A 15,193-nucleotide genomic window follows, 5' to 3' on the forward strand; every position below is an offset into this window, starting at 1 on the left:
TTCTTCCTTGGAACTACACCTTTAATTTTATAAAGAAAAGTAATGTGCAAATATGACTTGATTTATGGCCAATAAGAGAGACACATAATGATTTGCAGTCTCTTCTGGGAGAAAGGGACTATTCTGTTTAGGAACATCACCAAGTCCTTACATTATCAGTAATGATTGAGCCTGGAAATTAGCCAAGGATACCAGGTAGTGATGTTAGGATTAATTTAGGCTTCATGTAATTGGTCCCTGAGAAACTGCAATCTAGAGATTTGATAGAAAATGTTGGGAATCCTTAAGGGAAATAACCAGTATACTTTCTAGGTAAATATTGGTCACATCTTGGACTTCAATCTTAGAGTCTTAGACCTAAAGGGGAAGTTTGAAATTGCCTAGACTGGGAATTAGAGGGCTTGGGAAGGTTTCTTTCATCTCCTGAAATTATTTGCAACATGTTATATTGTATGTACATATCAACGATATTCTCAGGAGAACATCATCTTTCATCACATGCTCAGCTGGGAACATTATTCAAAAAGGTTAAATCCACTGTATTTGAATAACCTCCAGAAAAGTGATAGAAACCTTTTAGAGCTTTCAATTCAGGCAGCCCGCTGTGGCATGCATGGCATAAGTTCGCCACCTCTGCTCTAGAAGTTATGTGTATATATTTTCAAAGAAAGATAAAACATGTTCCAGGATTCATGTTGCATGTTCTGTCCACAGTCACAGTGAGTTAGTATCAGCACAGAGGAGATAAATCAAGTTGTCCCAGTGACTATTTCTCTGTCATTCAAATGATTTGTATTTATTAATGTGTATAATTTCCATAGTGCATTAGGCATTATGAAGGCTGTAGATGTATAAAAGTATCTGTTGTAATGGAAGTTTTAATCTGGTTGGAGAATTTTTTGTAAAGTCCTTAGAAAAAGACTAGGGTTAGTCAAGAACAATGTAAGCAAGTACCTGCTTGCAAGGTACAGCCTGTAATTGCAGAGAAGGGGTTCAGAGGCCAGGCTGGTGGGTGGTGTCTGAAGAAAAGAAATGGATGTCATTATGGAACATTGGTGAGGAGACTGGCCTCAGTAGCTTATGTTGGACCTTGAAGTGGCTGGAGGCTTCACAACGAGGGTGGTTGAAGTTTTTATTCTATTACATTATTTTTATTCCAAAATGACTCTCATATTTCTACAAAGTCTACACAAAGCACAACCTACATTTATTTATTTTTTATTTTTTTATTTTTTTTGGTACCAGGGATTGAACTCGGGTCCTTGCACTTGTGTAGCAGACGGCAAAACCACTGAGCTAAATCCCCGGCCCTCAACCTACATTTATTAATTCAGTTCAAAGGTTAATAATCTTATTCACTCTGGTGGCTTGAGTAAATACTATTTCTAGAGTTAGTTTTGATACATTTCCACACTGAAAATAAAAGTTAACTTCAGATCAGCTTAAGAATGACATAATAAGTTGTTCTTACCCTGTCATATCACTGTATCTTTTGCCTGGCATTCTCTGTGTGTGTGTGTGGTGCTTTGTTTTAAAATTTGACTTTATTTTTTCTTTCAATTATTAATTTTTATTAGCATATGTTAGCAGTACGCGATGCTAGCTAGCATTTATTGTGGAGAATTCGTACATGTGCCTAACACATCTTAATTCTTTGTACATCCCCCTCTCTCCCTCCCTCCATCTCTTGGTCTGTTCTCTTGCCATTTGCAAAAGATCTGGAGAGTCCTGCTGAAGGCGCCACAGCTGGAAACGGAATTACACTGGTGCCCTCTGCTGGTAAGAGATGGGAAGTTCAGCAGGAAACAATGGTACCCTAGTCTTTTCAATGTAGGGACTGAATCTGTGATTCTCAGCCCTCAGGGGCCTTCAGGCAGGATTTATTTAGTACAGTGTGCAGGCCTCCCAATCAGGTATGCTCTGACATCATGCCTGAATTCATTAACTGGAAGGAGTAATTGGGTTTTTATTGTAAGAAGCTTGTCAGCTAATTTTTAAAAGTAATTCAGAAAACGACCCCCCACCTTTACTTTGGCAGTTTGAGAGACGGACACTCCTTTCATAGCACACTGTACTGTGACTCATCGTGGGTGGTGGCTGTATTGCTACAATCCCTCTTGGGAGGCCAGGGGGAGACACTGAGGCTATTTTTAATCCTGTTCATTTTTTTTTTTAATGGTGAAGAAAGCACATTGATATTCATTGCTGATTTTCTTGGCTCAAATAATCAGAATTAATGCCACTGTGTTAAATTAGATTTAGAGTGTTCCTTTAGTTCCCTGCTCAGCTGCTTTTTCTGCTAGAGGTGAAAAAACATTCAGCTGTAATTAAGAAAGAGGAGTGTGCTGAGAAGGGAACCAAAAGAGAGAGGAGTTGTGAAATTTCATTTGTTCAAATTGGTGATAAACTTCTAAAATAAAATGATGGGAGCTGGAGTAGGGTAGAGAGAGGTTGGAATGAAGTGATCTTTTTCAACTCTCTACTTTTATTTTGTTTATTGTTTTAAAGATCAATAATAGGGACATGGAGGTCTGCCTTTGGTTTCCATAACAACCTGGCTTATTGAAAGCCTGCAGTCACCACAGATCCCCAATTATCAGCCTTCCAGGGCTTATTAGTGGAGCTGAGGATCCCAGTGAGCGGGCAGCTCATTGTTGGCACGTGCCTGGTGGGCTAGCGGGAGGGTGCAGGCAGGCAGAAGTGGAGCTGTTAGGTGAGACAGCAGCCATTTGTCCCCCTGTCACTTCAGGGCAGTGTAGTCACTCAGGAGGCTTCCGAGCACCTCCTGAAGCTCAAGAAGCTGCCGCTGCCACTGCAAGCAGCTCAGAAATCAGACATCGAAGTGGAGATTGCTTTTTCAGCTTCACCTCAAAGCCACCCATCTGGAATAAAGCCATATGAATATATCACAAGCCCTGTATGTTTGTTGAGCTCCTATAATTAATCGGCACTTCTTCCTCACAAAAAACAATGGTGACTCTACACTTCTAATATTAACTCAAGGCTTAATTAAAATGTGAAGCCAACCTAATGCATATTTGATAGCTTTGAATCACCCAGTCTTTGGTCTGGTGTTCGCTTATTAGATCCTAGCATTGAGTAATCATAATTGCAACAATAATACTGATGATAATAAGAATACAGGTAACATTTATTTTTGCCAGGCTTTCTGCTGAACGCTCTAGATGTGATTTCTTATTGCAATCCAATGGGCCTATAACAAGAGGTGTCACTGTTCCTTTTTTACAGATGAGAAAACAAAAACAAGAAAATTTAAATGACTTAAACATAGGCCAAATGGCTGGGGAGTGTAACTATGACATTGTCTCATGTCTGCTTCCTCCATGTCGTTGCTTTTAATCTTCCCTAATTATTTAACTTGAATGCTCTCAAAATAGAAAAGAAACATATTTACAATAAATCCTTTGTTGTCTAAAGTGACTGGGGAAGTGGAATGTCCTGCCTAATCAAATGTTTTGATTAAAAATTACCATCTATGTCATTATTGGATTTCCAATTGGGAAAGGTTTGGGATATAATAAAACAAATACAACATTAGAGGTATAGTAATCACTGTTGAACAAAGTCATAAAATGCTTTGGAATCATTATGTAAATGTCAGTTTTTGTTGTAAAGGAGAAGTGTTAGTTGATAAAGACTTCTGTTTGACAGACTATCAGATAAACTGTTTTTATAACATGGAAATATCTGCCTTAAAATTTTGAACTTTCTTTATTTTGAGTTACTTTATGTACCACTGAAGTTCAATGTGATCAGAAAAAACTATTTTGAAGTCTTCTGGAAATAAGAATTATTAGTGCAAGGAAAACCTGAAATTCATTAAGTATTCTGGATCACTGGACTGTGCTTTTTAAAACTTGGTCTTCATACTGTGTAGGAAATTAATATGACAATCCCTTGAGGTGGTTCTATCTGAAACTGTTGTAAAGCACCAAGAGAGTGGATCAACATTGGTAGAATTTTCATTATAGTTACTCAAACTATGATTTGAACTATGATATGAAACTTTTATGATTTTTAGTTTCCAGTATTCTTGCAGGCCTTGTTTACAAGGACCTCATCTTGCTAAGGATTAAGAGAAAATATAATAAGAATAATACATACTAAGCATATATATTTAAGCATCTTACAAATGCCATATTTTATAACAGCCATGAGATGGGCACTATACCTTTAATTTATAGATGGAGAAATCAAAATACAGAGAGGTTGCATAAAGTGCCTAAGGTATCACGTTGGGAAGTGACAGGTTTCAGATTCACACTCAGGTGACCTAGCTCTGGAATCTGTGTTCTCAACTAGTGTTGTTTATACTATCTCTGGCTTCTTTCTATTATCTCTTACACCTCAAACAATCACATCTAGATTCCCACCCTCATCTGAAAGAACTTTAGCTGAAGTCACAAATAACCTCCACATTACTACAATTCAGTGGTCAATTTTAAGGGCTCATTTTCTTTACCCAGCATTACTTCTATCCTTTGAGCCATTTTCATTGCTGTTTCTTTATCTCCCTAATTACTAAATATTGGAGTAACTACAGCTCAGTTCTTGGTTCTCCTCTTCTCTTTTCTGTCCACATTCTTTGGTGAACCCTTAGTTCATGGCTTTAAGTGTTTTCTACAATGTGATCAATCCCAGTATTCCACCTGTAGCCTAGACTTCTGTCCAACTACAAACAACTGTTTACTCTGCAAGTCACCTTCTGTATGCAATAGACATCTGAAACTAAATGTTTTCAAAACCAGACTCTGGTCTTTTCCCCTTGAACCTGCTCTTCCTCCAGTCTTCTTCATCTCAGAAATAAACAAATCCATCTCTTCCTGAGACTTAGGCCATAGATATTTGAATTTTCCTTGATTCTTTTTTCTTTGACAATATTCCATCTATAAGCAAATCAAAATATCTAGAATCTCAGCATCTGCATTATCTACTATCCATCTCGCTTCAATAAAAGCCACGTTTTTAACATGTCCTCAACGTTTCATATGATTAACATCCCACCTAGTCACTACTCAGATTTTGTGTACTTTGATCCTCTCTCAGTCCACTCCAGAAATACTGATTTTCTTTTTCTTCTTATCAACAAGGCACGCTTACATTCTAGAGCATTTGCATCTACTGTTTGTTCTGCCTCAAACCTTCCTTCTCAAGGTGCTCCTGTACTTCACTCTCTAACCTTCTTCAGCTCTATGTTCAAATGACCAAATGCCTTTCTCCCACACTGAACTATCAAATTGAAGTCAGAGAAACTTTAATGTCTAATAAAGAATCTTCGGTGGGTTAAAATTATAGTTAACTCAGAATTTACCTATCAATAGTCCTTTTATAGCAGGTTCAATTTGCTTATGTATTGATTCAATGTAATTGGAACATTTTTCATATAAGAATTTCTTCAAAGGAGTACTGTATAAAATCTTAGGTATTATATATTGTATTTATATATTATACATTATATACACATATGGGCAGCTCTGTTAATGATCAGAGTTCAAGGATTAAGTCTTTTGTCAGCTATTAGCTTGATCCACTTGGAAAACTGTTAGTGACCCAGAAAACACCACTAAAAACCAGTGCATCTTCTCTTATATTCTAATTGTGATTGGTAAGTTTGCCTGAATAAAGGCAAAATACTGTGAGCCAAACAATAAATCTCATGTGTGTAACTAGACAGACTTTGATGAGAAAGGGCTATTATTCATTACCTAAGAGCCTGGAGGTCCATGAGGGGAATGTGTATGTGTGTTGGCATTTAGGGAGTGGCCAGAAGGATGTGGTAAGAGTGGTAATCGACATAAAACCTTGTGATGAGAAAAGTAAGGAGATGGAGGTGTCAGTGCTACCTACAAATCCCATCCAAAAGGAAGATGTGGTCAGAGAGAACCAAGACAACAATGAACAACTGTGAAGCTTTAAAATCTGTTGACTAGAAACCTTTAATGATAAGAATCTGTATATGAATAAGAGTATGTACGTATGCTTCATGATCCGTACCTAAACTGGTAACCCTTCGTCGCTTACTCAATATTCTCATCATTCTGCTTATTTGAATAGCTGCCCAACATAGTAGGAAGAAAAGGGAGGATCAACAAAAGGAGGAAAGAGCTGTGATTTTTCTCCATTGCCAAATGCTTGGAACAGTGGCAGGCATTCTCTGGGATTAGAATTTCCTGCTCCTGAAGTGGTGCTTGTTTACCACGGAAAGCCTTGGTTTATGGAGGAGTACTTTGACACTGGCAGGAGAGAGATGGGAATATAATCATTCCAGCTCTGCTATTTATCCTTAGCAACCTGTGTGCTGACACCTGCTGGGTATGGCAGATCTGTACCTTGTCACCACATGTGTAATGTGTGTGAGAGAACAGTAATAGGGTTAATGTCACTCCTTCACGAAGAGAATTTTGTTTATTCCTATTGCTTCCCGTATTACTCCAACACCCTCTGTGCCATCACTCCCAACCTTCTTTCCTTATCCGCCATCACCATGCTCCCACCCAGATCTCCTGAGAGTCATTACTACTGAGCCCATCAGCCAAAGTTAGTGGGTTTCCATGGTAACCAGGCAGCTGGTGTCTAGACACTCTGAGAGATGCTTTGCAATTGAGCTGCTGCAAATCTAGCTTCTATCACACACTCCCTTCTCTTCCCTCCTCCTTTTTTTCTCCCATTTCCTTTTTATTTACAGCAGACATTAATGCCAACACTGGATAGAGTTTTCTTTTGACAGACCGTTAAAGGAAGGGGGAGAGAGAGAGGATGCAAACCCCGAACTGACTGTCTCACCATATCAGTGCAGTGAGAAGACAACTGAGGTGACAGACTCCGATCTGGTTTGCCCTTTCCTCCTCACGAAGGATTTTATTTAATTAAAATATTTTAAATTAGAAAACAGTGCCACTAGTCCACTGGGAGGCATAAGCATCTTTAAGAGCCTATAAAAGCATTTTCAGTATAGGGCTCCAGCTGATGGCACTGACTTGGGGTAGAATTTCTTCAGTCTTCAATCGATGTGATTTCTCTTTCTGTGTTGCTCAGGGGAATCACATGTCTTTGGTATCTATAAGGAGGTGTATAGGCAAATATAAAACAGAGCCTTAAGTGACATCTGTGATCTGAAGAAGTAAATTTTAAACTTCCTTCATTTCTCCTGAAAAAGAGAAAAGGGGCCCCTAACACTTGGGACCTGGCATGGTGCTTACAAGTCTGCCTTAAGAGTTCTCCTATGAACATACAAAGTTCCACAGAACATCAGCACCAGAGAATGGCATCGTGACAGCAATAATACCACCACAATCATATGTGAGCACAGGCTAAATAAGAACACTGCCCAAACCACACAATCATCAGATATTGTCTCAGACTGGATAATATGAATAATGATTCCTCCTTATTTCTAGATGATATTTATTGAGATGCCCAATCATAAAATTACCCTATTTCTTCAAGCCACCTAACACAAACTCAAATAAGTCCTTTCCAGTTCCTTCTGATATATTTCATGGTTCTCCATAGAATATGCCCTCCCTGGAAAATGAATGTTGATAAACTCAACTATGTTCTACCCTGTATGTGTTCCAGACATGTGTTGTATATGTGTTTGGCTATATTGACACCCCATAGAATTTATGCATTATTACGTATTCTCAAATTAACTTTAATGAAAATTTTTTTTCTCATTTTCTCCTACATCTGAATATTTTCTGTATTATCTTTACCCCCAATTTATTACCATGCTTTCCTGAATTCACTGATTTCTCTTCTAAAAACACATAAAACCTCACTTAGAAAATAAAATTACCTCATTTATTTTTATGTCTACTATTTTTCCATTTTTAGTCTCAATAATTAGATGTGATGGCTTAAGGCATTGGATGAGTTTGAAAACCTCCTATTGCTCTTTTTTGAGCCAAGTCAGCAGTGACCATCAGAACATGGGAATTAGATAGATAGCAGGCCTCAAAACCCCAAACATACCCCCAAGTAAAATTATATGGGGGACTATGACTTTATTTGAATTTGGTATCCTTTTATTTAAATCAGGAGGAAAATTACGCCTCTTTTTTCAGACTCAATGTTGTGAGAAAATTATTGGGACAACAACCATCTCCTCTCTTTCGCTTTATTATCTGTCAGTTTTAAATGACTAGTTTAGCTACCACTATCCACAACAGAGAAAAACTTTTGAGGAAGACCACCTTGAGAGAAGAAAGACAAGTTGAGAAGTGACTGCACCGTTTGGTTATTAGTGTCTTCTCAAGCATGACCTGAAGTTCCAACTTGGGGCAATATGGTCATGTATCCCTCCAGGCCAATAGCTGAAGTCCATTGTCATCTCTCTTTGAAGTCAGTTATCATTTTGATAATTTAAAGAGCCCTACTCACAATTGATTTAGATCAAATCAGCTCATTGGTCTCTTACTTGGGAACAATTCTACTAATCAGACTTTTGCATAGTTTGTATTACCTAAGTCCCTGTTTCACTTATTTCTTTCTTAACTGGGTTCTCTGAGACTGAAGTCCAGACTTAGTTTCACCCGTCTTCTTAGAAATGGAAATCTTTTTTTTTTTTTCTTAAATTTTTTTATTGGTACATTTTAGGTATACAACACATTTACATTTCTCTTTGGGAACTTGTACCTTTACATGATGCATCTTGGTTCTTTTTTTTCCCCCCATTCCTAGCCCTCCCTTCACCCTCTCCACCCTTCCCTATATACAAAGACTTTATTTCCATTTTTTCGATTTCTCAGCATTTTTCCTTTCCCTTCTTTCCTTTCCCCTGACCCTCCCACTACCACTACCCTTTGGATCTTTTCTTCTTATTTTGCATTTTCAATTCTTCATTCTAATCATTGATACATTTTAGGTATAAAATATAATGACATTCATCATTGGAAATTTGCACCTTTACATAATCTCTCTTGGTTCTTATTTTTCACCCTTGCCCAGCCCTCCCTTCAACCCCTGCAGTCCTCCCTATTTACAAAGATTTTGTTCTTATTTTTCCATTTTCTCATATTAATTCCATTCCCTTCTTTCCTTTCTCCTGCCCCTCCCACTTCCTTTCCCTTTGCCCCTTTTCTTCCTATTTCACATTACTTATTATATGTTTTAGTCCTTATTTACACTTTCAGTTTCTCACACCAGAGAAACTATTTGGTATTTATACATGTGTGTCCTATTTATTTCACTTAAGAGTATCACCTCAATGTGCATCCACTTAGCTATAAATGTCTCTAATTTCTCAAGAAATGGAAATCTTGTTCTTAGACCTTACTGCTTAGGCCTTACTGCTCCCTGGTAGATTTCCCTAGAGTGCATGATCTATCTGAATTGGCCTCTTCCTAGTTTCTGAACTCTACAGCCTCCAGGGCTTATTAACCACCTTTGCTGTGTACCTCTTATCAGAATATTTCCCTTAACCACATACTTCAGATTTTGTGTCACTCCACATCAACCTTCGCCTCCTCTCATTGCCTACTACTGCCCTCATGCCCAAGAATTAGTTGCATGGATAATCTCCATTCTCTTTGAATCTGGCATATTATTTTATTGACTGTATCAGTATAGTTATTTTTTTCTCTTTCCATTTCATGGCCTCAATTCAAGAGAGATGTATCTCTGAGAAAGAAGAATCAATAAATATAGGTGCACTTGGTGAGAGGATTTTAAACTTGGATCACTGAAAAGTAAGGCCAATCAGGTTATAGCTGAAGTGATAGTCATCAGCTGTTTAGAATAAAATATAGGATGGAAGCTAGGCATAAAGTCAAAGATACACTGAAATATTTGACTGTAGTATCTAGAATTTGGTGGATCAGATACAAGAAGTCATTGAAGTTTGTGGTATAAAAAATAAACAGTACGCTTAGGGTGATATTTAAGGATTAAGAATATGACAGTGCTAAAATAAATCTGGTGATTGATTACCTGGGTAAGTTCAGGATTGAAGGCATTAGATGCAAAGACTACAAAATTGATGTAGAAATGCATCCTAGGTTGTTCTCATGTTAGGAACTAGGAGAGAAAAACTAGTTCCAGAATGGCAAAACAGACTCTAACACAAGGCAGCGATAAATCTAGAGCATTGTCCTCACTGAAGTCAAGAAAAGAAAATATTAAGATTTCAAGGCAGGGGTGGGGGAAGAGGGAGGGAAAAAGGATGATAAAAATATCAAGATGTGTTATGTACATGAATCTCCACAAGGAATGTAATCATTGTCTAATAAAAATATGTACTAATAAAAAATGAAAACTGAAAAGAAAGAAGCTTTCAAAGTCTAAATGTACCAATAATTAAGGAGATAATTTTCTTTCAGGCTTTACAAGAGAAACCCAGGTCTTGTGTCTTGGCTGGGTAGTTTCTATTTGGCATATTTAAGGAAGGGAAAGAAAAGAATGAGAAAAGAAGAAGAAAATGGAAACAAAGCTTTTGTAAATAAGGAGGGGTGGAGGAGTTGAAGGGAGGGAAAGGAATGGGGGAAAAATAAGAACCAAGATATATCACATACATGTGCAAATTCCTTATGATTAATGTGATCATTAGTATACCTAAAATATACCAATAAACTTAATTAATTAACAAAGGAGGAGTAGACAAATTATAGTTAGGGTGATTTACAGCTGAGGTTGTTTGCAATAAGAAGAAGTTTATTCAACTAAATAGGATTTGTTTTTCTGCATGTCTAGCTTATTTGAAAGGTACAAATCTAATGTCAGCTAAACATTTTAGAGACAAAGAAAGGGAATTTGGAGGATCTATATCTGGTTTTGTCAGCAATTCGGGGGGGAGGAAGGGGGAAAGGTCAATGTTTGGCTTTGTTATAGGTAAAAATGGGTGTCAGCCTTGAGTCTTAGGAAGGTCCTAATTAGAGTGGACAGCAGATTTTGTGGAGAAGAGTATTCTTTGGGGTAAATGCACTTCAGGGAATACAAAATGATGGGGGAATTTCAGAAAGTAACAAGATTGGGTGAATTTTTTTTTTAACAGTTGTTACTTTCTGGAGTGTAACCTAAGTAAAGGTCATTATTCAACAAAAGCAATCAGGAAAGATCCAGGACAATGGCAAATGAGCTAACCTTAAAGTTTGGAGTATAATTTTATTTTATTTATGTTAATTCAAGGATAGCATGGTTAGAAAAATGGTATATTGAAAGTCAAATCAGAGAAATAAGGAGAGTGAGATGAAGAAAAGATGGTGCAATTAATAGTGATTCTTTCATGAAATTTGTTGATGAAAGAGGAAAAGAACGGGCTTGTAAACTTCAAGAAGTCTATCTTTGCATTTTTGAAAGGCTATCTTGTACAAGAAAGAATATATGGATACCTTTGTTCTATGTTATTCTAGACAACAGAACTTCATAAATTTTAGGGGAAGTAGATTCCAGTTGGAATTAGAGTTGGTGTCAAGAGGGATTCCTGTATTAGACTGGTGGTTCCTGAAGGGTCTCCTAGCCCCTTTTCTACTCTACAGTTTCTGCTACATCTGATTTCTTTCAAATAGGGTTTTGAAAGAAGGTAAGTAATAGGAAGTCTAACACCTAGACATATGATACATTTTGGAAATGGTTTTATTAGAAAAAGAGACATTGGGTGGAGCAAAAAAGGGATGATTTTTCAAATGGCAGTTTTATAACATGGTCATTTATAAATCTATAGTTCCATCCCAAATAAGATGCATATTCATCTTTATGAATCTTTATTCTTTCAGTTATTGTCCCAATGTCCCCAAATAACCAAATCTGTAATATTCTTTGTTATAAAATATAAGTAAAGAGCTTGGAGAGCTTGACTGAAAAGAGAACAATCAGTACAAATACTAATATTACTTTTCCAATATAGTTCTGATTGTATCCCAGTGAGTGCTATTGATTTTTAAAGTAATTTTTTTACTCAAAGGCAGCACCATAATTTGACAGGCTCCAGGAAGCCAACACATACAATGAATGTATATAATGAATTTTCCTGGTAAGAGATGGAGATTGCATTTATTTATCCATGTGCAAGTATGTAATACAACCACCTTTTATGGGGCTTTTTTGTTACAATGTTATTTTTTAAATTAACTTAAAATCTGAGTTAAACCTTCACAGTTGGCTTTTTAACATTCTGTTAGCACTGGGACATGGAAGGGGGTGGTTAATGGGGGAATGATGTATATTTTTATCTCCTTTTCTTTAGGACATGGAAATTATCTCTTGTGGATTCCTAGATATGACAGCATTTGTAGTGCATTTAGATATTTCTAAACTTTTATTATCCAGTAATTCTTTTATAATTTAATTTATGAAATCTACCATAATCAATGATAACTATTAAGGATCAAGTTACTGATTTTATTTTTCTTTAATGTAGGAAAATTTATTGGGGAATAGGAATGGGGACTAGGAATAGCTCCTAAGAAATGGGGAGGGTCTCAAATGGTTTGACCCAAGTTACTGATTTTAGAGGTCCTGTGTAGAATATCCACTTCACCTACCATAATCTGAACATAACACATTGATATCTGAAAAAACAATGTTCTTCAACCCTGATTCTGCAAGTCTCCAGAGTAAGTAAAATTATTTCTGGTAACCCTTAAAGTAAAATTATATTGAATTACCTTGTATTTCAGAAAAGAAAATAGGAATAGAGAGAGAGAGAGAAAGGAAGGGAAGAAGAGAGGAAGTAATTCTACAGTACGTGTAGGACCACTGGTGAGAGACAAGGGCTAAAATCAAACAGTGGAAACCATTCATCCCTGAAGGCTGTGAAAGTCTAGTATGCTGTGTGACTCTGGGCAGGTCACAGAATCTCTGTCTTCAGTTTTTCTCAAAGGGAATGAGAGACTGAAATCAAATCATCTCAAAGGTCTTCTTCAACCTCCACTAATTACATCAACAATTTTATGAACAATTGCAAGCCAAGTCTGTAACAAACATACAAATTTAGAAATTTTGTACATTTGAATTCTGGAGTTTACCCATTTGCATCGATAAAATTAGCAAGACAACTGCCAAGTCTCTAGTTTTCTTTGTGCTGTGTAGAAAAAGCCATAAGGGAAAATTAAACAACAAAGATAAATAATTGCCTAATCTCAACTTCTACCCAAATACATCTTGGCGAGTCATGGAAAGACATGAGTTGAATATGACTCATGAATGCAGTGCTTTTATTTTAAAAATTTAAATGTTACCCAAACAATAGAGATTTACAAGTAGGAAATATTTTTAGGCAGCTATAGCCACTATTGGAAAGACTTTTAAAAAGCTGGAATTATGTCTAGCTTTTGTTTGCGAATTTTTTATCTGAAATTCAATAATCAAAATCATTTAATCCAATATTAGATTGGAGAATTTAGTAATCCCAGATTTGCTTTTTCTTTTAAAGATGTGGTATAAATAATGACTGTAGAGACGCTGAATCAGCCTGCTGCAGACAGACAGGTCAGCGCACTCCCTACCGAGGTCCCGAGTCCCACGGAACATGACGAATCAGCACGCACCCTGGCAACAATCCACTGGATCCCCCCCATGCTCCTCTATACAGCCACTTGGTTCCACACTACAAAGATGCAGAGGACACCAGACCACCGGAGCACTGTACTGAGTCCCGCTGCTCCTGGCCCAGAGGTAGGGGCTTCTGAGCCACCATCCCACTGCTCCTGGTCCAGAGGAAGGGGCTTCCCGGTCACCATCCCTCCCGCTGTTCCCAGCCCACAGGAAAGGGCTTTTGGGCCACCATGCCTACTACTGCTCCCAGCCCCTGCCCCACCTCTCCCAGCTCAGAGGAGGTAATCCCTGCAGACGCTAACAGAACCCCCCACCCCCGTCAAAATGAGAAAACAAGTAAATAAGTCTTAAAACCAGACTTCCAGATCACCTACAACCACCCCAAAGGAAAATGAGATGGAACACTCTGATACTCAACCACCTGGACCCACTGAACTGGAAACAAAAGGGGATCTGGAAAAAATGAAATCAGAAATAATTTCTCAGATAACAGGAGAAATTGTGCCCCTAGTGCAAGACATGATTAATAAATCTAGAGAGGAGCTCAGGAACATGATGGAATCCCAACATAGGAAACAAATGGAATCCATAAAACACATGCAAATAGGTTTCCAGGACATGAAAAACTCCATTGAAAGTCTACACAGCAGAAAGAGCCAATACGAGGACAGAATTTCAGATATAGAAGATAAAATTGCAATTAGTGACCAGGAAAAGAAAAATCGCTTCAAAATTATAAGGGAATATGAGAAATCAATCCAGCAGCTGCTAGATGATGCAAAGAAGAATAACATAAGACTGACTGGGCTCAATGAAGAATCAGGAGAGAGTGGAGATGACATAAAAAACCTCTTCACAGAAATAATGGCAGAAAACTTCCCCAGCAGGGGAAAAGAGCTTGACATACAGATAAGTGAGCCATATAGGACTCCAAATAGCCTTGATCAAAAAAAATCTACACATAGGCATATAATTGTTAAGATTCCAGAAACTCAACAGAAGAACAAAGTTCTACAAGCAGTTAGAGAAAAGAAACAAATCACATACAAAGGAAAGCCCATCAGAATCACAGCAGACTTCTCAACACAAACCATCAAGGCAAGAAGAGCTTGGAGTGACATATTTCAAGCCCTAAAAGAAAACAGCCTCCAACCCAGATTGATGTGCCCTGCTAAACTATCTTTCAAAATTCATGGAGAAATAAGATACTTTCATGACAAAGAGCACCTTAGGAACTTTGTGAATACCAAACCAGCACTCCAGAGAATTTTACACAATATCCTAGGAACAGATATTGAGGAACACAACCTGAGGAAGCAAAGCAGAATGAACCCATTTGGCATGACAAGAAATTAAATGGAAAGGGGGAGAACCCAACAAAAAGAAAAAGTCATGGCAATGACAAGTCAATATGTTTCAGTTATAACCATCAATGTCAATGGTATCAATTCACCAATCAAAAGGAATAGACTGGCAGAATGGGTCACAAAGCAAAATCCAACAATATGCTGCATACAAGAAACACACTTAATTCAAAAGGAAACTCATAGACTGAAAGTTAAAGGGTGGAAAACAATACTCCATGAGACAGGAACCCCCAAAAAAGCAGGAGTAGTTATCCTCTTTGCAGATCAAGTAGATTACAAACCAACACTGATTAAGAGAGATGAAGAAGGGCACT

General features: G+C 37.5%; 1 protein-coding gene across 4 annotated transcripts in view; it reads left to right on the forward strand.

The window, feature by feature from the left end:
- Positions 1-15,193, forward strand: part of Gap43 (growth associated protein 43) — a 135,415-nt gene that overhangs the window by 99,333 nt on the left and 20,889 nt on the right. For 2 of the 4 annotated variants that reach the window (XM_087215800.1, XM_004835680.4), the window contains exon 3: positions 1,717-1,779. The exons of the other annotated variants lie outside the window; for them this stretch is intronic. In XM_087215800.1, the coding sequence (XP_087071926.1) occupies positions 1,717-1,779 (63 nt within the window). The remainder of the gene's footprint in view (positions 1-1,716; positions 1,780-15,193) is intronic. 4 annotated transcript variants of the gene reach the window in all.

Source organism: Heterocephalus glaber, unplaced genomic scaffold (assembly GCF_053883595.1).
Source record: "Heterocephalus glaber isolate CG9 unplaced genomic scaffold, H.glaber_assembly_v1.0 deba00000122, whole genome shotgun sequence".
Lineage (NCBI taxonomy): Eukaryota > Metazoa > Chordata > Mammalia > Rodentia > Bathyergidae > Heterocephalus > Heterocephalus glaber.